Genomic DNA, 22,561 nt, shown 5'->3' on the forward strand with positions numbered 1-22,561 from the left:
CTTGCAATCTTCCCCCTTTCTACTTCAAACATAACGGTGGTCATTATAGCCAAACAGTTCTATTTTCGTTTCATCAGACCAGAGGACATTTCTCCAAAAAGTACAATCTTTGTCCCCATGTGCAGTTGCAAACTGTAGTCTGGCTTTTTTATGGTGGTTTTTGAGCAGTGGCTTCTTCCTTGCTGAGCGGCCTTTCAGGTTATGTTGATATAGGACTCGTTTTACTGTGGATATAGATACTTTTGTACCTGTTTCCTCCAGCATCTTCACAAGGTCATTTGCTGTTGTTCAGGGATTGATTTTTTAAAAACTTTTCGCACCAAAGTACGTTCATCTCTAGGAGACAGAACGTGTCTCCTTCCTGAGCGGTATGACGGCTGCGTGGTCCCATGGTGTTTATACTTTACTATTGTTTGTACAGATGAACGTGGTACCTTCAGGTGTTTGGAAATTTCTCCCAAGGATGAACAAGACTTGTAGAGGTCTACAATTTTTTTCTGAGGTCATGGCTGATTTCTTTTGATTTTCCCAGGATGTCAAGCAAAGAGGCACTGAATTTAAAGGTAGGCCTTGAATTACATCCACAGGTACACCTCCAAATGACTCAAATGATGTCAATTAACCTATCAGAAGCTTCTAAAGTGATGACATCATTTTCTGGAATTTTCCACGCTGTTTAAAGGCACAGTCAACTTAGTGTATGTAAACTTCTGACCCACTGGAATTGTGATACAGTGAATTATAAGTGAAATAATCTGTCTGTAAACAATTGTTGGAAAAATTACTTGTGTCATGCACAAAGTAGATGTCCTAACCGACTTGCCAAAACTATAGTTTGTTAACAAGACATTTGTGGAATGGTTGAAAAACAAGTTTTAATGACTCCAACTTAAGTGAATGTAAACTTCCGACTTCAACTGTATATGTACATATTCTTATTCACCCCTTTACATGTGTGTGTATTAGGTAGTTGTTGTGAATTTGTTACATTACTTGTTAGATATTACTGCACTGTCGGGAACTAGAAGCACAAGCATTTTGCTACACTTGCATTAATATCTACTAAGAGAGACCAGCACAGTACACACACACAGTGGTAGAGAGATAGACCTGCATTGTACACACACACAGTGGTAGAGAGAGAGACCAGCACAGTATACACACACAGTGGTAGAGAGAGAGAGACCAGCACAGTACACACACACAGCAGGAGATGGTATGAGAGAACACTCCATTCGGCTGGCCTGTAACACAGTCATGCAGAAAGAGAGCTATGTTAAGGGTTTCCCCATGCTTCTGTAAGGACATGGCACTCAATAGGAATGTAGAGAGAGTGTGCGTGCATGGTGGGGGATATCAAAAGAAGGCCTCTGATTGGTAGTTTTAAAGTGAGGTGCTCCCATTCAGCCATTCTGATAGGTAGAGCAGGACAGGACCAGATGAACACTGAGACATAGAAATGGTCATACACACACACACTCACGCACAAACACACACTCATGCTCTTGCTACTCACACACACACATACACACACTATCTAGGGGTGTCCATTTGTGGTGCCAACATGTTCACCTGTGAGCTTTGGCCCGTAAATCCAAGCTCACACGCTCTACCACTCTTTTGCACAAAGGCATTCATGCATGACCAAGATCTCACCATATTACATTTTATTGTATTTTACCAGGTAAGTTGACTGAGAACACATTCTCATTTACAGCAGTGACCTGGGAAAAAGTTACAAGGGAGAGGAAGGAGGATGAATGAGCCAATTGGCAGCTGGGGATGATTAGGTGGCCTTGATTGTATGAGGGCGGTTTAACGTCCCCCTGCACAGGGCCATGTCCCAAAACACTGACCTGGAGCATTGGGATATTTCTTTAGACCTGAGGAAAGAGTACATCCTACTTGCCCTCCAACACCACTTCCAGCAGCATCTGGTCTCCCATCCAGGACCAACCCTGCTTAGCTTCAGAAGCAAGCCAGCAGTGGGATGCAGGGTGGTATGCTGCTGGCCTAATATTGACTGTGTGCGTGTGCTCAGTCATTTGAGGCTGTTGTGATGGTGTGTGGGGTGTGCTGTTACTGTCTTAATTAAGAAGAAACAAGAAAGATGCACCCATTTGCGGGTAGAACATCTTTTCTCGTGCACAGATCTGGAAAGCATCAATCGAGAAAGATCAAAACAGATTCCAAACAGGGCAGGTAGGCCAACACACACACACAGAGAGAGCTGGGTGGGCCGTGCTCTAAGTGCAGCTTTTTATTCCTCTGCATTTGTCTTGATTCATTACCGTCACATAATGTCTGAGTGCTGCTCATCGCTTCAAAATCCACTCGCCTGAATAACCATCTTCCTTTAGGCAACAATAAAAGAACACTCTAAAATGTGTAGTTTTGCACAAAACACAATGCCACAGATGTCTCAAGTTTAGAAGGAGCATGTAATTGACATGCTGACTGTAGGAATGTCCACCAGAGCTGTTTCCAGAGTATTGCATGTTAATTTCTCTACCATGAGCCGAACGTCGTTTTAGAAAATTTGGCAGTACGTCCAACCGGCCGCACAACTATAGACCACATGTAACCACGCCAGCCCATGACTCCCACATCCATTTTCTTTACCTGCGGGATCGTTTGTCGGGGGGGGGGGTCTGGCTGCCAAGTGGGTGGGCCTATGTCCTCCCAGGTCCACCCATGGCTGCACCCCTACACAGTCATGAAATCCATAGATTAGGGCCTAATGAATTTATTTCAATTGACTGATTTCCTTATATGAACTGTAACTCAGTAGAATCTTAGAAATTGTTGCGTTTATATTTGTGTTCAGTATATTTGGATAACTATTTAACTAACTATTTACAGGTCTTATGGCTTGGGGTTAGAAGGTGTTCAGGGTGCTGTTGGTTCCAGACTTGGTGCATCGGTACCGCTGGCGTTGCGGTAGCAGAGAGAACAGTCTATGACTAGGGTGGCTGGAGTCTTTGACAATTTTTAGGGCCTTCCTCTGATACCGCCTGGTATAGAGGTCCTGGATGGAAGGGAGCTCAGCCCCAGTGATGGACTGGGCCGTATGCACTACCCTCTGTAGCGCCTTACGGTCGGATGCCAAGCAGTTGCCCTACCAAGCGGTGATGCAGCCAGTCAAGATGCTCTCTATGGTGCAGCTGTAGAACTTTTTGAGGATCTGAGGGTCATGATAGGTCCTTAGTGATAGGCTTGGTTGGTATTCAGATTGTCAAACCTTCATACCGACCATGTGCCATACCAGGATATTCGGTAATACCGGCACTGAACACAAGGGGTGCTGTTTTCAAACTTCACTGAATACTCTGTAATCCGAAGGTTAGCAATGCTAACAAGTACATGTAAAATCCCATAGAGAATGCTAACTAAATGCTAACGAGCGCATTGCAAAGATTTTGTACAGTTTCTGACCTAAAGTATTGAAGGAACAACATTTTTTTACTTCAGTTTGCTGCACGTACAAAACAAATATTAGCCAGCAAGGCTCTTGATCCAGGAGGGGATTCTCTGCTTTTACCAAGCGAATGCTTGATATATATAGCTAACTAGTTACTAAATTATCAAACCAAATGCACAACTGCTGAGCATTTAGCAGATTTTATACAGTTGACTTAATAGTTATAAGATATCTAGCTGGCAAACATTTAGTTGTAAATTGCATACTGTAATTAATTCACCTGGCCCATGCTGCACAACAGTGAGTGACTCTCATTATTCATAATAATGTGACAGGTGAAATGAAGAACGGAATGTTCTTTATCTCCTAACGTATTGCACAAGTTGACTGCAGGTATTAACTTAAAAGTAGCTACGAATATTCAAATGTATTTAAAAACTTCAAAGAAATGGTTTAGTTTTCCAACTCCCCGGGTATACGGTCTATACCCTCTCCACTATAGTCCCGTCGATGTGAATGGGGGTGTGCACAAATGGGGGTGTGATCGGCCCTCCGTTTCCTGTAGTCTACGATCAGCTACTTTATCTTGCTGACGTTGAGGGAGTGGTTGTTGTCCTGGAACCACACTGCCAGGTCTCTGACCTCCTCCCTATAGGCTGTCTCATCGTTGTCGGTGAACACTGTTGTGTCGTCAGCAAACTTAATGATGGTGTTGGATTCGTGCTCAGTCGTTGGTGAACAGGGAGTACAGGAGGGGACTAAGCACGCACCACTGAGGGGTCCCCGTGTTCAGGACCAGTGTGGCGAATGTGTTGTAGCCTACCCTCATCACCTGGGGGCAACCCGTCAGGGAGTCCAGGATCCAGTTGCAGAGGGAGGTGTTTAGTCCTAGGGTCCTTAGCTTATTGATGAGCTTGGAGGGCACTATGGTGTTGAACGCTGAGCTGTAGTCAATGAATAGCATTCTCACATAGGTGTTCCTTTTGTTCAAGTGGAAAAGGGCAGTGTGGAGTGCAATAGAGAGTGCATCATCTGTGGATCTTTTGGGGCGGTATGCGAATTGGAGTGGGTCCAGGGTGTCTGGGATGATGATGTTGATGTGAGCCATGACCAGCCTTTCAAAGCACTTCATGGCTACAGATGTGAGTGCTACGGGGTGATAGTCATTTAGACAGGTTACCTTGGCGTTCTTAGGCACAGAGACAATGGTGGTCTGTTTGAATCATGTAGGTATTATAGACTGGGTTAGGGAGAGGTTGAAAATGTCAGTGAAGACACTTGCCAGCTGGAGACATACACTCACAGTATACACACGCCTGCTACTATTGTACAAATTACACATGGACGTACACGCAGGTTGTTTTGACTGGCCCTTTGTGTATCTGTGTTGTTGTTAGATGTATGAGCTGTTCATATGAGGTGACATTTAGACGGTGTAAAGCCCTCACACTGGTTGCCTGTCTGCTGGTCAAACACAGGGAAATCCCATCTCTGTCTGCCTCTGTCTCTCACGATTCTATTTCTCTGCTGGGGATTATATCTACTGTAGATGTGTGTGTGTGTGTGTGTGTGTGTGTGTGTGTGTGTGTGTGTGTGTGTGTGTGTGTGTGTGTGTGTGTGTGTGTGTGTGTGTGTGTGTGTGTGTGTGTGTGTGTGTGTGTGTGTGTGAGAGATTTCTGTTTTCTGTGAGCCCTTACATGCCTAAGAAAGAGCACTAATCCTTTTTCACAGCATTAAAGTGATAGACAGGGCAAATTAGTGGGATTGTGTGTGTGCATACAGAGTGTGTGTGTTTTGACACAAGGGCTCAGTACACAGATTGCTAGGGCTTGTAGAGAAAATGCATGCAGACAAAAGCACTGATGTAGCCACTAGCTAGCTACCCAGCTGCTAGAGCAGGGATGGGTTCTCTTCGTCTTTCTAACCCTGAAGTATCTGCTGTTTCTTCTTCAAACCAGCATCTGATTTAGATCTGGGAAACCAGGTGTATTTGCCAGTAGAGCAGACACTCGGGCCCCAAAGGACCAGAGTTTCCATCCTGCTCAATAGCATAAAGGTTTATCTTGTTGCTCTCTGTGGGTGATGTGATGCTGTGGCTGGTTGTGGCTGGCCAAAGGCGTGATATTCACTGTGTGTGTCCTGACTGTTCACTGATGTGAGGGCTGCCTGTGAATATTTCATAGCCTGGACTAAATATTTATGGTGCTTCTAACGACAACTTTCAGTCTCTCTCCCTCCCCCTCGCTCTATCCCCCTCTTTCGCTCTATATATCCCCTCTCTTCTATCCCTCTCTCCCTCCCCCTTTCTCTATCCTCTTCTCTCCCTCTCTCTATCCCCTTCTCTCCCTCTCTCTATCCCGTTCTCTCTATCCCCTTCTCTCCGTCTCTATATCCCCCTCTCTCTATCCCCCTCTCTCTCTCCCTCTCTCTATCCTCCTCCCACCTCTCTATATCCCACCTCTCTCTATCCCCCTCTCTCTACCCCCTCTCTCTATCCCCCTCTCTCCCTCTCTATATCCCACCTCTCTCTATCACTCTCTTCCCCCACTCTCTCTATCCCCATCTTTCCCTCTCTCTATCCCTCTCTCTATCCCCTTCTCTCTATTGCCCTCTCTCCCTCTCTATATCCCCCTCTCTCCCTCTCTATATCCCTCTCTCTCTATCGCCCTCTCTATATCATTCTCTCACCCTCTCTGTCTCCTCTCTATCCCCCCTCTCCCTCTCTCTCTCTCTCTCTCCCCTCCCTATCCCCCTCTCTATATCCCCCTCCCTATCCCCCTCTCTCTATCCCCCCTCTCCCTCTCTCTATCCCCCTCCCTATCCCCCTCTCTCTATCCCTCTCTCTATCGCCCTCTCTCTATCCCTCTCTCTATCCCCCACTCTCTATCGCTCCCTCTCTCTATCCCCATCTCCCTCTCTATATCCCTCTCTATCCCCCCCTCTCTCTCTCCCTCTCTCTGTATCTCCCCCTATCTCTATCCCCCTCTCTCTATTCCTCTCTCTCTCTCTATCCCCTTCTCTTTCTCTCTCCCTCCCACCTCTCCCACGTTGTTTCCCTCCCTCTCTCCTTTCCTCCTTCAGCCCTTCCACCCCATGGTGAACCTGCAGTGTTCGGAGGACCTGAGGATGTTCCTGTGTGCCCTCTACGCTCCAGTCTGTATGGAGTATGGCCGGGTGTCCATGCCCTGCCGAGCCCTGTGCCACCGCGCCAAGAGAGACTGCCACAAACTCATGGAGATGTTTGGGGTGGCCTGGCCAGACGACACAGAGTGTAGCAGGTATGTATGGGACTGTTTCTGGGTTGGCTTTACACAACACTGTGTCCTGAACTTACCCTGAGCCTACTTTAACCTGAACTTACCCCTGAGCCTACTTTAACCTGAACTTACCATGAGCCTACTTTAACCTGAATTTACCCCTGAGCCTACTTTAACCTGAACTTACCCCTGAGCCTACTTTAACCTGAACTTACCATGAGCCTACTTTAACCTGAATTTACCCCTGAGCCTACTTTAACCTGAACTTACCCCTGAGCCTACTTTAACCTGAACTTACCATGAGCCTACTTTAACCTAAACTTACCCCTGAGCCTACTTTAACCTGAATTTACCATGAGCCTACTTTAACCTGAAATTAGCCTGAGCCTACTTTAACCTGAACTTACCCTGAGCCTACTTTAACCTGAACTTAGCCGGAGCTTACTTTAACCTGAACTTACCATGAGCCTACTTTAACCTAAACTTACCCCTGAGCCTACTTTAACCTAAACTTACCCCTGAGCCTACTTTAACCTGAATTTACCATGAGCCTACTTTAACCTGAAATTAGCCTGAGCCTACTTTAACCTGAACTTACTCTGAGCCTATTTTAACCTGAACTTACCCTGAGCTTACTTTAACCTGAACTTAGCCCGAGCTTACTTAACCTGAACTTAGCCCGAGCTTACTTCAACCTGAATTTAGCCTGAGATTACTTTAACCTGAACTTACTCTTAAATTGTTGGAGAAATCTTAAACTGTCCATAGCCCAGTATCACCATCATCACAACCCTAATCTGATTTCCATGTAGAGCCTGAACCTTGAACCCTGACTGGTTCTCAACTCAAACATTACAATCCCTCTTACCACCTAAACTCAACCTTAACTATTTTTATAATCTCTCTCTCTCCCCCTCCTGCCCCCAGGTTCCCAGACTGTGACGAGCCCTACCCTCGTGCGGTGGACCTCCAGACCAGTGCAAATCCCACCGATATCTCTCCCATGTCTGTCCAGAGGGATTTTGGCTTCTGGTGCCCCCGGAAGCTCAAAATGGAACCCGACCTGGGCTACTCGTTCCTGGGCGTGAGGGAGTGCTCACCCCCCTGCCCCAACATGTACTTCCAGCGCCCGGAGCTCACCTTCGCCCGCTACTTCATTGGCGTGGTCTCCATCGTCTGTCTCTCGGCGACACTCTTCACCTTCCTCACCTTCCTCATCGACGTCACGAGGTTCCGCTACCCGGAGCGGCCAATCATCTTCTACGCCGCTTGCTACATGATGGTGTCGCTTGTGTTCTTCCTGGGCTTCCTATTGGAGGACAGGGTGGCTTGCAACGCGGCGAGCCCCACCCAGTACCGGGCGGCCACCATCACACAGGGCTCCCACAACAAGGTGAGCCATCCCCGTCTGTTGTCTTAATGATTTATTGATTAGCCGCTTTACTCTGTGACATTTCAAAGAAGGTAGCAATGATAGGATGTAAGTGTGAGATATTTTCAATGTCCCCCCCTCCAGGCGTGCACGCTGCTGTTCATGGTGCTCTACTTCTTCACTATGGCGGGCAGTGTGTGGTGGGTCATCCTCACCATCACCTGGTTCCTGGCGGCCGTGCCCAAGTGGGGCAGCGAGGCCATCGAGAAGAAGGCCCTTCTCTTTCACGCCTGTGCCTGGGGCCTGCCCGGCTGCCTCACCGTGGCCCTGCTGGCCCTCAACAAGATCGAGGGCGATGGCGTGAGTGGTGTGTGCTTCGTGGGCCTCTACGATGTCATGGCGCTGCGCTGGTTCCTGCTGGCGCCGCTCTGCCTCAACGTGGCGGTGAGTGTTTTATGCTCTAGAAAGGAGAGTTATTCTAAAGGCTTTTACACCTCTGTCTAACTACAGCAAATTAATTATCCATCTTGCATTGGGTAGTTTTTCCCCAACTCAGACCAACTGTCCGTGGCTGATTCTACGTGTTAAATCTGGACCAACTACGATGGAGAATGTCTAGTGGCGAACAACTGAGATTACACAAGGGGCAGATTCTTTCAACAAACGTCCATAGACGGTTGGGTTGGCTGTTGGATAGATGTGTAGAAGCCTTTAGAATCTGACCTATGCATCACTAACATACATGTGATGGCCCCTTGAATCAATACATTATCAATATTTGAAGATGGCCCCTTGAATCAATACATAATCGATATCTGAAGATTGTTCTCGAACCTAGTCTAATCCCTATATATCTGCCTCTAGGTGGGTGTGTCTCTGCTTCTGACGGGGATCGTGGCGCTGAACCGTGTACGTATGGAGATCCCTCTGGAGAAGGAGAACCAGGACAAGCTGGTGAAGTTTATGATCCGTATCGGGGTGTTCTCTGTGCTTTACCTGGTGCCCCTGCTTACAGTCATCTCCTGCTACCTGTATGAACACAGCTACAGGTCTGTCTGGGAGACCACCTGGGTACAGGAGCACTGCAGAGACTACCACATACCCTGTCCCTTCCAGGTAGGTGTACAGTTCAGAAAGTATTCATACCCCTGGACTTATTCCACATTTTGTTGTGTTACAGCTTAAATTCAAAATTGATTAAATATTTTTTTTTGCCATCTATACACAATACCCCATAATGACAAAGTGAAAACATGTTTTTAGAAATGTTTGCAAATTTATTGAAAATGAAATACAGAAATATCTCATTTACATAAGTATTCAGATCCTTGAGTCAATACTTTGCACCTTTGGCAGCGATTATTATAATTTTTTTATTTAACCTTTATTTAGTGTGTTAAATCGGAGGGCCTGTTGTCTGGACCTCTGGCAGGCTCTATTGGGGTACCACAGGTTTCAATTCTCGGGCCGACTCTTTTCTCTGTATATATCAGTGATGTCGCTCTTGCTGCGGGTGATTCCTTGATCCACCTCTACGCAGACGACACCATTCTGTATACACCTGGGCCTTCTTTGGACACTGTGCTAACAAACCTCCAATCGAGCTTCAATGCCATACAACACTCCTTCCGTGGCCTCCAACTGCTCTTAAATGCTAGAAAAACTAAATACATGCTCTTCAACCGATCGCTGCCCGCACCCGCCTGCCCGCCCGACTAGCATCACTACTCTAGACGGTTCTGACTTAGAATATGTGGACAACTACAAATACCTAGGTGTCTGGCTAGACTGTAAGCTCTCCTTCCGGACTCATACTAAGTATCTCCAATCCAAAATTAAATCTAGAATCGGCTTCCTATTTCGCAACAAAGCCTCCTTCACTCACGCTGCCAAACATACCCTCGTAAAACTGACTATCCTACCGATCCTTGACTTCGGAGATGTCATTTAAAAATAGTCTCCAACACTCTACTCAGCAAACTGGATGCAGTCTATCACAGTGCCATCCATTTTGTCACCAAAGCCCCATATATTACCCACCACTGCGACCTGTATGCTCTTGTCGGTTGGCCCTCGCTACATATTCGTCGCCAGACCCACTGGCTCCAGGTCATCTATAAGTCTTTGCTAGGTAAAGCTCCGCCTTATCTCAGCTCACTGGTCACCATAACAACACCCACCCGTAGCATGCGCTCCAGCAGGTATATCTCACTGATCATCCCCAAAGCCAACACCTCATTTGGCCGCCTTTCCTTCCAGTTCTCTGCTGCCAATGACTGGAACGAATTGCAAAAATCGCGAAAGTTGGAGACTTATATCTCCCTCACTAAATTTAAGCATCAGCTATCTGAGCAGCTTACCGATCGCTGCAGCTGTACACAGCCCATCTGTAAATAGCCCATCCAACTACCTACCTCATCCCCATATTGTTTTTATTAACTTTTTTTGTTGCTATTTTGCACACCAGTATTTCTACTTGCACATCATCATCTGCACATCTATCACTCCAGTGTTAATTTGCTAAATTGTAATTACTTCGCTACTATGGCCTATTTATTGCTTTACCTCCTTACTCAATTTGCACACATTGTATATAGATTTTTCTATTGTTTTATTGATTGCACTTTTGTTTATCCCACATGTAACTCTGTGTTGTTGTTTATTGATGCACTGCTTTGCTTTATCTTGGCCAGGTCGCAGTTGTAAATGAGAACTTGTTCTCAACTGGCCTACCTGTTTAAATAAAGGTGAAATAAAAATATAAAAATAAACTAGGCAAGCTAGTTAAGAACAAATTCTTATTTACAATAACGATCTACCCAAGGAACAGTGGGTTAACTGCCTTGTTCAGGGGCAGACAGCCTTTTTCAGGTCTTGCCATATATTTTGAAGTAGATTTAAGTTAAAACTGTAACTCTTGGTAAGCAACTCCAGTGTAGATTTGGCCTTGTGTTTTAGGTTATTGTGCTGCTGAAAAGTGAATTAATCTTTCAGCGTCAGGTGTTCCGTTCTGTTTCTTTTTTATCCTGAAAAACTCCCCAGTACTTAACGATTACAAGCATACCCATAACATGATGCAACCACCACTGGAGAGTGGTCTTCCATAATGTGTTGTATTGGATTTGCCCCAAACATAACACTTTGTCTTCAGGTGAAAAAGTGAATTGCCTTGCCACATTTTACATAGGTGCACTTCTTTGCGAGACACTGGAAACCTCCCTGGTGTTTGTAGTTGAGTCTGTGTTTGAAATTCACTGCTCGACTGAGGGACCTTACAGATAATTAGTATGTTTGGGGTACAGTGTTGAGGTAGTCATCAAAGATCATGTTAAACACTATTATTGCTCACAGAGTGAGTCCATGCAATTTATTATGTTCCTTTTTAAGCAAATTTTTACTCCTTAAATTATTTAGGCTTGTCATAACAAAGGAGTTGAAGACTTACAGTGCATTCGGAAAGTATTCAGACTCCTTCACCTTTTCCACATTTTGTTACGTTACAGCCTTATTCTAAAATGGATTTAATCGTTTTTTTCCACTCATCAATCTACACACAATACCCCATAATGACAAAGCAAAAAAAATATATAACTTAAATATCAAATTTACATAAGTATTCAGACACTTTACTCAGTACTTTGTTGAAGCACCTTTGGCAGCAATTACAACCTCACGTCTTCTTGGGTATGACACTACAAGCTTGGCACACCTGTATTTCGGGAGTTTCTCCCATTCTTCTCTGCAGATCCTCTCAAGATCTGTCAGGTTGGATGGGGAGCGTCGCTGCTCAGCTATTTTCAGTTCTCTCCAGAGATGACCGATCGGGTTCAAGTCTCTGAATGGGCCACTCAAGAACATTCAGAGACTTGTCCCGAAACCACTGGCTGTGTGCTTAGGGTCGTTGTCCTGTTCTAAGGTGAACCTTCGCCCCAGTCTGATGTCCTGAGCGCTCTGGAGCAGGTTTTCATCAAGGATCTCTCTGTACTTTGATCCATTCATCTTTCCCTCGATCCTGACTAGTCTCCCAGTCCCTGCTGCTGAAAAACATCCCCACAGCATGATGCTGCAATCACCATGCTTCACCGTAGGGATGGTGCCAGGTGATGAGCAGTGCCTGGTTTCCTCCAGATGTGACGCTTGGCATTCAGGCCAAAAAGTGAATCTTGGTTTCGTCAGACCAGAGAATTTTGTTTCTCATGGTCTGAGAGTCCTTTAGGTGCCTTTTGGCAAACTCCAAGCGGGCTGTCATGTGCCTTTTACTGAGGAGTGGCTTCTGTCTGGCCACTCTACCATAAAGGTCTGATTGGTGGAGTGCTGCAGAGATGGTTGTCCTTCTGTAAGCTTCTCCCATCTCCACAGAGGAACTCTGGAGCTCTGTCAGAGTGACCATCGGGTTCTCGGTTACCTCCCTGACCAAGGCCCTTCTCCCACGATTGCTCAGTTTGGCCGGGCAGTCAGCTCTAGGAAGAGTCTTGGTGGTTCCAAAATTCTTCCAGTTATGAATGACGGAGGCCACTGTGTTCTTGTGGACCTTCAAGGCTGCATAGATGTTTTGGTACCTTTCCCCAGATCTGTGCCTCGACACAATCCTGTCTCAGGGCTCTACGGACAGTTCCTTCACCTCATGGCTTGGTTTTTGCTCTGACTGTGGGACATTATAAAGACAGGTGTGTGCCTTTCCAAACCATGTCCAATCAATTGAATTTACCACAGGTGGACTCCAATCAAGTTGTAGAAACATCTGAAGGATGATCAACGGCAAACAGGATGCACCTGAGCTCAATTTCGAGTCTCATAGAAAACGGTCTGAATACTTACAGTTGAAGTCGGAAGTTTACATACACCTTAGCCAAATACATTTAAAGTCAGTTTTTCACAATTCCTGACATTTAATCCTAGTAAAAAATCCCTGTCTTAGGTCAGTTAGGATCACCACTGTATTTTAAGAATGTGAAATGTCAGAATAATAGTAGAGAGAATGATTTATTTCAGCTTTTATTTCTTTTATCACATTCCCAGTGGGTCAGACGTTTACATACACTCAATTAGTATTTGGTAGCATTGCCTTTAAATTGTTTAACTTGGGTCAAACGTTTCAGGTAGCCTTCCACAATCCTGCCACAATAAGTTGGGTGAATTTTGGCTCATTCCTCCTGACAGAGCTGGTGTAACTGAGTCAGGTTTGTAGGCCTCCTTGCTCGCACACGCTTTTTCAGTTGTGCCCACAAATTTTCTACAGGATTGAGGTCAGGGCTTTGTGATGGCCACTCCAATACCTTGACTTTGTTGTCCTTAAGCCATTTTGCCACAACTTTGGAAGAATGCTTGGGGTCATTGTCCATTTGGAAGACCCATTTGCTACCAAGCTTTAACTTCCTGACTGATGTCTTGAGATGTTGCTTCAATATATCCACATCATTTCCCCACCTCATGATGCCATCTATTTTGTGAAGTGCACCAGTCCCTCCTGCAGCAAAGCACCCCCACAACATGTTGCTGCCACCCCCGTGCTTCACGGTTGGGATGGTGTTCTTCGGCTTGCAAGCATTCCCCTTTTTCCTCCAAACATAACAATGGTCATTATAGCCAAACAGTTCTATTTTGGTTTCATCAGACCAGAGGACATTTCTCCAAAAAGTACGATCTTTGTACCAATGTGCAGTTGCAAACTGTAGTCTGGCTTTTTTTATGGCGGTTTTTGAGCAGTGGCTTCTTCCTTGCTGAGTGGCCTTTCAGGTTATGTCGAGATAGGACTCGTTTTACTGTGGATATAGATACTTTTGTACCTGTTTCATCCAGCATCTTCACAAGGTCCTTTGCTGTTGTTCTGGGATTGATTTGCACTTTTCGCACCAAAGTACGTTAATCTCTAGGAGACAGAACGTGTCTCCTTCCTGAGCGGTATGACGGCTGCGTGGTCCCATGGTGTTTATACTTTCGCACTCTTGTTTGTACAGATGAACGTGGTACCTTCAGGCGTTTGGAAATTGCTCCCAAGGATGAACCAGACTTCTGGAGGTCTACAATTTTTTTCTGAGGTCTTGGCTGATTTCTTTTGATTTTCCCAGGATGTCAAGCAAAGAGGCCCTGAATTTAAAGGTAGGCCTTGAATTACATCCACAGGTACACCTCCAAATGACTCAAATTATGTCAATTAGCTTATCAGAAGCTTCTTAAGTGATGACATCATTTTCTGGAATTTTCCACGCTGTTTAAAGGCACAGTCAACTTAGTGTATGTAAACTTCTGACCCACTGGAATTGTGATACAGTGAATTATAAGTGAAATAATCTGTCTGTAAACAATTGTTGGAAAAATTACTTGTGTCATGCACAAAGTAGATGTCCTAACCGACTTGCCAAAACTATAGTTTGTTAACATGAAATGTGTGGAGTGGTTGAAAAACAAGCTTTAATGACTCCAACCTAAGTGTATGTAAATTCCGACTTCAACTGTATGTAAATATTTCTAACATTTCTGAAACCTGTTTTCGCTTTGTCATTATGGGGTATTGTGTGTCGATTGATGATGATTTTTATTTATTTAATCAATTTTAGAATACGGCTGTAACTTAACAAAATGTGGAATAAGTCAAGGGGTCTGAATACTTTCCGAATGCATTGTACTGACTCAAGACATTTGAATTTTTCATTTATATTTAACAATTTCTAAAAACATAATTCTACTTTGACATGATGGGGTATTGTGCATAGGCCAGTGATGAAAAATCTCAATATAATACATTTTAAAATCGGGCAGTAAAACAACAAAATGTGGAAAAAGTAAATGGGTTTGAATTCATATTGAAGTCACTGTAGGTTTAGAGGTATTTTTCTCTCTCGCTCTCTGTCTCTCTATCTGTCTCTGTCTCTCTCTGTCTCTTTGTCTCTCTTTCTCTCTCGCTCTCTGTCTCTCTCTGTTTCTCTATCTGTCTCTGTCTCTCTTTGTCTCTCTCTATCCGTCTCTGTCTCTCTCTGTCTCTCTATCCGTCTCTGTCTCTTTGTCTCTCTTTCTCTCTCGCTCTGTCTCTCTATCTGTCTCTGTATCTGTCTGTCTCTATCCATCTCTGTCTCTCTCTGTCTCTTTGTCTCTATCTCTCTCTCTGTGTGCTAGTTTACTGCTCCTATTACCAGTCCCTCTAGTTCGTTTTCTGTAACCCACACATTGTAACGTTACTCTGCCCAACCCAACTGCACGGCATTAAGTTTCCTCCACTCTGGAGGCTTTGTAGTGCTCCCTCTTAATTATTAAGCACCTGGTGTGTGTGTGTGTGTGTGTGTGTGTGTGTGTGTGTGTGTGTGTGTGTGTGTGTGTGTGTGTTTGTGTTTGTTTGTTAGATAGAGCTGGCACAATCACCGTGTAACCGTAAAACATTTTTGGTAACAAACTGCTGACTGAAGACAGGACGGCCGGGCATTCGTGCGGTTGAGTCCGTTTCTGTGGTAATATGGACTCTTAACAACGTGACGAAACTTTGTTGCTCCTTGCTGAAACAACCCACTGGGCACAGATGTCAGTTCAATATCTAGTTTTGATTTACATTTGGTAGATTTTTCAACTAACATGAATTGAATGTAAAATCAACAAAAAATGTTACCATCTCGTTTGATCCAACCAATCAGTTTTTCACGCCGATTCAACATCATCACATCGATTATTTTGGTGGTTGAAATGAGGTGGAAACAACGTTGATTCCACCAGTTTTGCCAAGTGGGAAGCAAGGTGTTGTAGCAAACGAGCACACATAAAAAGCTGCAAGCAAGGTGCAGCACTAGCACACATTGAACAGGAATGAATAGAACAGGTTTGGAACCTCTAATCCTGGCAATTTGGCTGGTAAACTCATGGATACACTCGCAATGGCTGCCTGGTATTGTGATGCAATAATTTCCATGGTAATGTAGAATGTTCATTCAAATGATTGGAATCAACAAACCACAGCACATATTGTACTTCCTGATTTGACTTCCTGCTTTGCTTCTAGGTTGAAAATGGGAAGGTAAAGACAACGTAATAATTCCATGCTGAAGCGTTAGAAAATAAACAAATTCATGGGACCAGCGCTGTTGCTGGATTCTACAGGATTAGCCTTGAAAACATGACCAGCGGTCAGGAAATCCAGTAATAACTTGGCTGTAGATTCTTCTATTTTTTATGAACAGAATGACAGTTATAGTATGTGTTCGCTGAGTAGTTAGCTGAAATTCAGTACGATTGTGTTTACTTTTCACTTTGATGCCAAACTTTCTGTACGGCTACCATTCACTCCCAGTCATTCTGAATGCAGAAGCTGGTCCCTTGTTAAATAGTGGCGCAAAGAGTTCTGGCAGGGTTCCCCAACTAGTTGCCCAACTGGCGGCCCAACTGGCTGCCCAACTGGCTGCCCAACTGGCGACCCAACTGGCGACCCAACTGGCGACCCAACTGGCTGCCCAACTGTCTGCACAACTGGCGGCCCAACTGGCGGCACAACTGGCGACCCAACTGGCAACCCAACTGGCGGCCCAACTGGCCACCCAACTGGTGGCCCAACTGGCTGCCCAACTGGCGGCCCAACTGTACGTTATTAGAAAAGTTGAGAAGGATGGACATCACAGGAGGTTGGTGGCACCTTCATTTGGGAGGATGGGCTCATGGTAATGGCTGGAGCGGATTTTTTGGAATGGTATCAAATACAGCAAACACTTGGTTTCCATGTGTTTGATGCCATTCCATTCACTCTGTTCCAGCCATTATTATGAGCGTCCTCCCCTCACCAGCCTCCACTGGTAGACATTACAGCTGCAATAGTACACACACGTCTATCTCTCTCTATCTCTCTCTCTGTCTCTCTCTACATCTGTCTCTCTCTCTGTCTCTCTTTCTCTCTCTCATAGTATAAAGTTGAATGAAATGAATGAAAGTAATATGAGCAGTGATGAGTGTGTGAATGTGTTGGTGTGTATGTGGAATATGTGGTACGAGCAGGTGCTAGTGCTCAAGTTTCTCTGACGTGTGTGTCCTCCCTGTGCAGTGACCCTCTCTGCATCCCATAGTCACTCTGGAATTCACATTTTACTCCATGTTATCTGATCGCTCTCCCGGAGGTCGATATGTGTGTGTGTGTGTGTGTGTGTTGTTTGTGTGTGTGTGTGTGTTTGTCAGTGGCACATTTTAGTGATGTTATTTGTGGCCACAAGAGAAAGTTGTGGTTTTATTCCAGGGCTCTCCAAGCCTGTTCCTGGAGAGCTACCCTCGTGTAGGTTTTGTAGTGAAGTGAAAACCTACGTTACAGTAGTCTCCAGGAACAGGGTTGGAGAGCCCTGTTTTAGACTACAGGTAGCTAGCCTTTCTCGCTGTCTCTGTGTGCACACATACACACAGACAGACACACACACACAGTCACTGTGCTGGCATGTGGAGTAGAGCAGAAGGGAGGACTGTCTGTGGGCAGTGAGCTGTGCAGTATGAGGAAGAGGACACACACCATCTTACTCTCCTCTCTGTCCTCCCTCTTTCGCTGTGTGTTAGGTTGAATAGTTGTTTTGATGAAATAGCAGATGATTCTGGACTCAGTCCCTCAACCCCTCTTTCTCTGTGTAGGTTGAGCAGACCAGTCGTCCAGACCTGGCCCTGTTCCTCATTAAGTACCTGATGATGCTGGTGGTGGGGATTCCCTCAGTTTTCTGGGTGGGCAGCAAGAAGACCTGCTTCGAATGGGCCAGCTTCCTACACAGACGCAGAAACAAAGAGTAAGCCAGGAGAGAGAAAGCGAGAGAGTGTGTGCTCATGTCTGCGCGTGTATTTTAATGTTTGTGTATTTCTCATTTCAAGCCGGTAATTTCAATACTTAGTAATGTAGAACCACTCGCTAGCTTGATAAATTGCAGAAAATATTCAAATGAGCAATTTGACCAACATTTGAATGTGGAATGTCATTAAAAGCCTCGTCATTCCCTCCCTCCTGACACACACACTTCCCATAACCCGGTCTCCATGGTGATTAGGTTATTTTCTGTGCCTGTTCTCCCACCCTCAACAACACCCTCCTCCTCCGCACACCCCATCAATCTCTCCTCCCTCCCACTCCTCCATATCTCCATCTCCTCTCTGCAATTCTCTCACCCTTCTGCCTTCCCTCTCTCCCTGCCCTCTTCTGTGTATCACTCCCTTTCTTTCCCTTCTCTCCCCCATCCCTTTTCTTTTGGCTTGCCCTTCTCCCTCCCTCCCTCTCTCCTCTCCCCTCCCCTCCCCTCCCCTCCCCTCCCCTCCCCTCCCCTCCCCTCCCCCTTTCCCTCCCTCCCCCTCTCACTTCATCCTCCCCTCCCTCCCTCCCCTTCCACTCATTGCCTGCCCTCCCATGCCCCTCCCTCTCTCCTCCCCTCCCTCCCCTTCCACTCATTTCCTGCCCTCCCATGCCTCTCTCTTCCCCTCCCTCCCACTCTCCCTCCCTCCCCCTCTCTCTCCCTCCCTCCCCCTCTCCCTCCCTCCCCCCCCCCTCTCACTCCCTCCCCCTTCACCCCTTTACCCCTCTCACCCACTTCCTCCTCTCTCCCTGCACTCCTCCCTCCGCAGTAGTGGGGTGAATGAGAGCAGACAGGTGCTCCAGGAGCCAGACTTTGCCCAGTCTCTACTGAGGAACCCCCACACCCCCATCATCAGGAAATCACGGGGAACCTCCACCCAGGTATGACTGGCACCATGACCTTGTCATAAAACATGGCCCTAACCATAATTCATAATGTAATATAATATGATATCACTAATTGTTTTTCATTCCTAATCCTCCTCCCCCAGGGCACCTCCACCCACGCCTCCTCCACTCACCTGGCCATCCTGGACGAGCCTGACGACCCCAGACACGCCCCTGATGACCGCAGACCAATCCACTCACTGGGCCACGCCTCCTCCACTCACCTGGCCATCCTGGACGAGCCTGACGACCCCAGACACGCCCCTGATGACCGCAGACCAATCCACTCACTGGGCCACGCCTCCTCCACCCGCAGCAAGGCTGGCAGCGTGCACAGCAAGACCAGTTACCATGGCAGTCTACATCGCTCCCGAGACGGACGGTAGGAGAGTGAGAGAGAAGGTGGAAAGGAGGGAGAGAGGGTTGGCTACGGGATGCCACTATATATGAGCCGTTTTTATAATCAAAGATGAATACATGATGAAACTAGATTCAGGCTTTCCAAAGCCTATTGTAGTTATGGCACTTCAAGAGATCCTTTTCTGTAGACAGCTGCTAATCTATCTGTTATTAACAGTTCTATACCTGAGATAAAATCACCTGGCTGTAGATTAGAGCGCACAGCTGGCATACCTGTTGGTGTGGATGTGTGTGTTGTACATAAAGTTATGAACTACTGAACTAACGTCTCCTCCCCTTCTTTTTCCCCTACGCCCAGCTACACCCCCTGTAGTTACCGAGGCGGCGAGGAGCGCACTCTACCCCCCCACGGCAGCACGCCCCGCCACGACCACCTGCTGTCCACTCACAGCAGCCTCCACGGACTGGATGCCCAATCACAGCACAGCAGCCAGTGTGATCTCTCCGTGGCCCCACCCACCCTTATCACCCACGGGACGAGCTTCGGCCGCGTCACTAATAATGGTGACAATGGAGCCAGCGCCTGACCGGAAACAGGAAATGATGTCATCACTGCTGAACAGGAAGTTGTCAGTTGTCCCGCTCCCCACCTTTGACATACACACAGGTCGCTCCCATTCAGGAGGAATGTGTGAGAGAGGAAGTGGGGCCTTCAGTTTGACTGACAGATGGATCACTCCTGGACAGCTTTTCACAGAGGTTGCTAAGTAGCGAGATGCTAACCGTCAATCAGTCAGTTGGACTTGGATTGGACTCTATGGAGGGAATGGCTTCATGGCCAGAAAGCCAGCCCACTCTGAATGAGGGGGGTTGTGTGTGTACTCTGATACACACCAACAGACGCAGAGATGAGCTGATAAGGTCTACTCTGTGTGTGTTACGGTGCTCTTTTGCTGTGGTTGTGAAACAAGAATATTATAATTTTTTATACTGTCAAGATTGGCTGTGAGTACTGCTGAACATATGAGCGTGTGTGTACTTGTAGTGCAGTACGTTAAACAGCACTATACTCCCACCTGGTGGAGAGAAACTATAGAAGCTAGGAGAGATCAATGCCTAGGCCCGACTTCCTAGGCACTCCTGTAGGTCAGTAAGGATGAATAGAGTTCAATAATAAGGTAATTCCTTAAACTTGTCTTATGATATGATAGGTGAAATTGTTTTGGGGCTGTATTGCTTCAGGAGTGCGTAGGGAATAGTTGCTAGGGATCGATTTGTGATTCAGAAAGTTAGGGAAAAATAGGGAAGGACAGATGGAGGTTGGAGTAGTGCTCATTTTGCAGCTGCTTCAGAGCTAAGCAGAGGAATGTGGGGGACTTTTTAAAGGGGATGGGAGGGGGGGTGTATCCGAAGTCTTTGCTATTGACAAGCGCTGTGTGAAACAACAGACGATCTGTACCCCTAACACTGGAAGAAAGGACTACTGGAAGAATACACTGGGGAGGAGGAGGAATACACTGGGGAGGAGGAGGAATACACTGGGGAGGAGGAGGAATACACTGGGGAGGAGGAGGAATGCACTGGGGAGGAAGAGGATTACACTGGAGGAGGAGGAGGAATACACTGGGGAGGAGGAGGAATGCACTGGGGAAGAGGAGGAATACACTGGGGAGGAGGAGGAATGCACTGGGGAGGAGGAGGAATACACTGGGGAGGAGGAGGAATACACTGGGGAGGAGGAGGAATGGACTGGGGAGGAGGAGGAATACACTGGAGGAGGAGGAATACACTGGGGAGGAGGAGGAATGAACTGGGGAGGAGGAGGAATACACTGGAGGAGGAGGAATACACTGGGGAGGAGGAGGAATACACTGGGGAGGAGGAGGAATACACTGGGGAGGAGGAGGAATACACTGGGGAGGAGCAGGAATACACTGGGGAGGAGGAGGAATACACTGGGGGAGGAGGAGGAATACACTGGGGAGGAGGAGGAATACACTGGGGAGGAGGAGGAATACACTGGGGAGGAGGAGGAATACACTGGGGAGGAGCAGGAATACACTGGGGGAGGAGGAGGAATACACTGGGGAGGGGGAGGAATACACTGGGGAGGGGGAGGAATACACTGGGGGGGAGGAGGAGGAATACACTGGGGGGGGAGGAGGAGGAATACACTGGGGAGGAGGAGGAATACACTGGGGAGGAGGAGGAATACACTGGGGAGGAGGAGGAATACACTGGGGAGGAGCAGGAATACACTGGGGGAGGAGGAGGAATACACTGGGGAGGGGGAGGAATACACTGGGGAGGGGGAGGAATACACTGGGGAGGGGGAGGAATACACTGGGGAGGGGGAAAAAAGGAAAATTGATAATATGGGAAAGATTGTGCTTGTGTTTACTTGTGTTTCTCCTGTCTTTCTGTCTTTCTGTATCCCTCTCTCACTCACACACATAAAACTGCAGTAGTCTTCTCCATTATGGTCATCAGGGGATTTTCTCACAACCCCTCAAAATCTCTCAGCCTAGCTCACCCCTACCCACAGCCTTACCTGTGAACAAACACACACGCAAACCTACACACACACACACACACACACACACACACACACACTCCAATGTACACGAAACCCTCCCTTGCCTTTAACCCAGCCTACCTCATCAGTCCAGAGGTACCTTAAACCACGCCTGTCACTCATCAGTCACCTCAGACTGCTGCTGCTGCTATTGTGTGTCTTTGTAATACAATGCTGCTCCTGTGTGTGTGTGTGTGTGTGTGTGTGTGTGTGTGTGTGTGTGTGTGTGTGTGTGTGTGTGTGTGTGTGTGTGTGTGTGTGTGTGTGTGTGTGTGTGTGTGTGTGTGTGTGCGTGTGTGCGTGTGTGCGTGTCAGGACACTGTCAATCTCTGGAGTTCTTCTTTGGTGTTTTTCCACCTGATGCCTAACACTTTACCCATGGTGCTTCACCACACTGAGTTGCACCTCAAAGAAGATGCAACACGTTCTTCTCTCTGTCTGTGTCTGCCTGTCTGTCTGTAGTGTGTTCCTGAGCAAAGTAGCATATTTTTGCATGTCAAACACCCAAATATCCTTGTTCCGTGCCCGCTTGTGTGATTGACTGTGCTTCTCCCAGTTGCCTCCTCACTCTCACTCATTCCCCTTCAGTCTCCAAAGCTCTCCTGCCTGCTGTCATGGTAGAAGTTGCCCTTACCCACAATCATAACCTAAACCCTGGTCCTCGAGTGTCCAGATATTGCATGGTTTAGTTCCAACCAAGCACCTCAATTGTCTGACTACTGGTCTGGTCACCTCACGGAATGTTGAGGGATTCATTGATCAATATCAATGATTGGCTACATTTAACCTACATGTCCAAAGCAAATAATCAATTCCTTTTCAATTCCAGTAAATTCAGAAAGTAAACAAAATTCCAATTCCAAATTTTCCAAATTGAAAATCATGACAGAGAATTGGAATTTCT

The 22,561-nt window shown here is 46.5% G+C and overlaps 1 protein-coding gene across 1 annotated transcript in view; it reads left to right on the forward strand.

The window, feature by feature from the left end:
- The window catches only part of LOC120060199 (frizzled-3-like), a 36,733-nt gene extending 16,164 nt beyond the window's left edge, over positions 1–20,569 (forward strand). Inside the window, exons 3-10 of the mRNA XM_039009338.1 lie at positions 6,503–6,699; positions 7,606–8,071; positions 8,195–8,494; positions 8,915–9,166; positions 17,633–17,781; positions 18,605–18,716; positions 18,827–19,104; positions 19,441–20,569. Of these exons, the coding sequence (XP_038865266.1) occupies positions 6,503–6,699; positions 7,606–8,071; positions 8,195–8,494; positions 8,915–9,166; positions 17,633–17,781; positions 18,605–18,716; positions 18,827–19,104; positions 19,441–19,669 (1,983 nt within the window). The 3' untranslated portion in view covers positions 19,670–20,569. The remainder of the gene's footprint in view (positions 1–6,502; positions 6,700–7,605; positions 8,072–8,194; positions 8,495–8,914; positions 9,167–17,632; positions 17,782–18,604; positions 18,717–18,826; positions 19,105–19,440) is intronic.
- The last annotated feature ends 1,992 nt before the right edge of the window (positions 20,570–22,561 follow it).

This window comes from Salvelinus namaycush, chromosome 15 (assembly GCF_016432855.1).
Source record: "Salvelinus namaycush isolate Seneca chromosome 15, SaNama_1.0, whole genome shotgun sequence".
Lineage (NCBI taxonomy): Eukaryota > Metazoa > Chordata > Actinopteri > Salmoniformes > Salmonidae > Salvelinus > Salvelinus namaycush.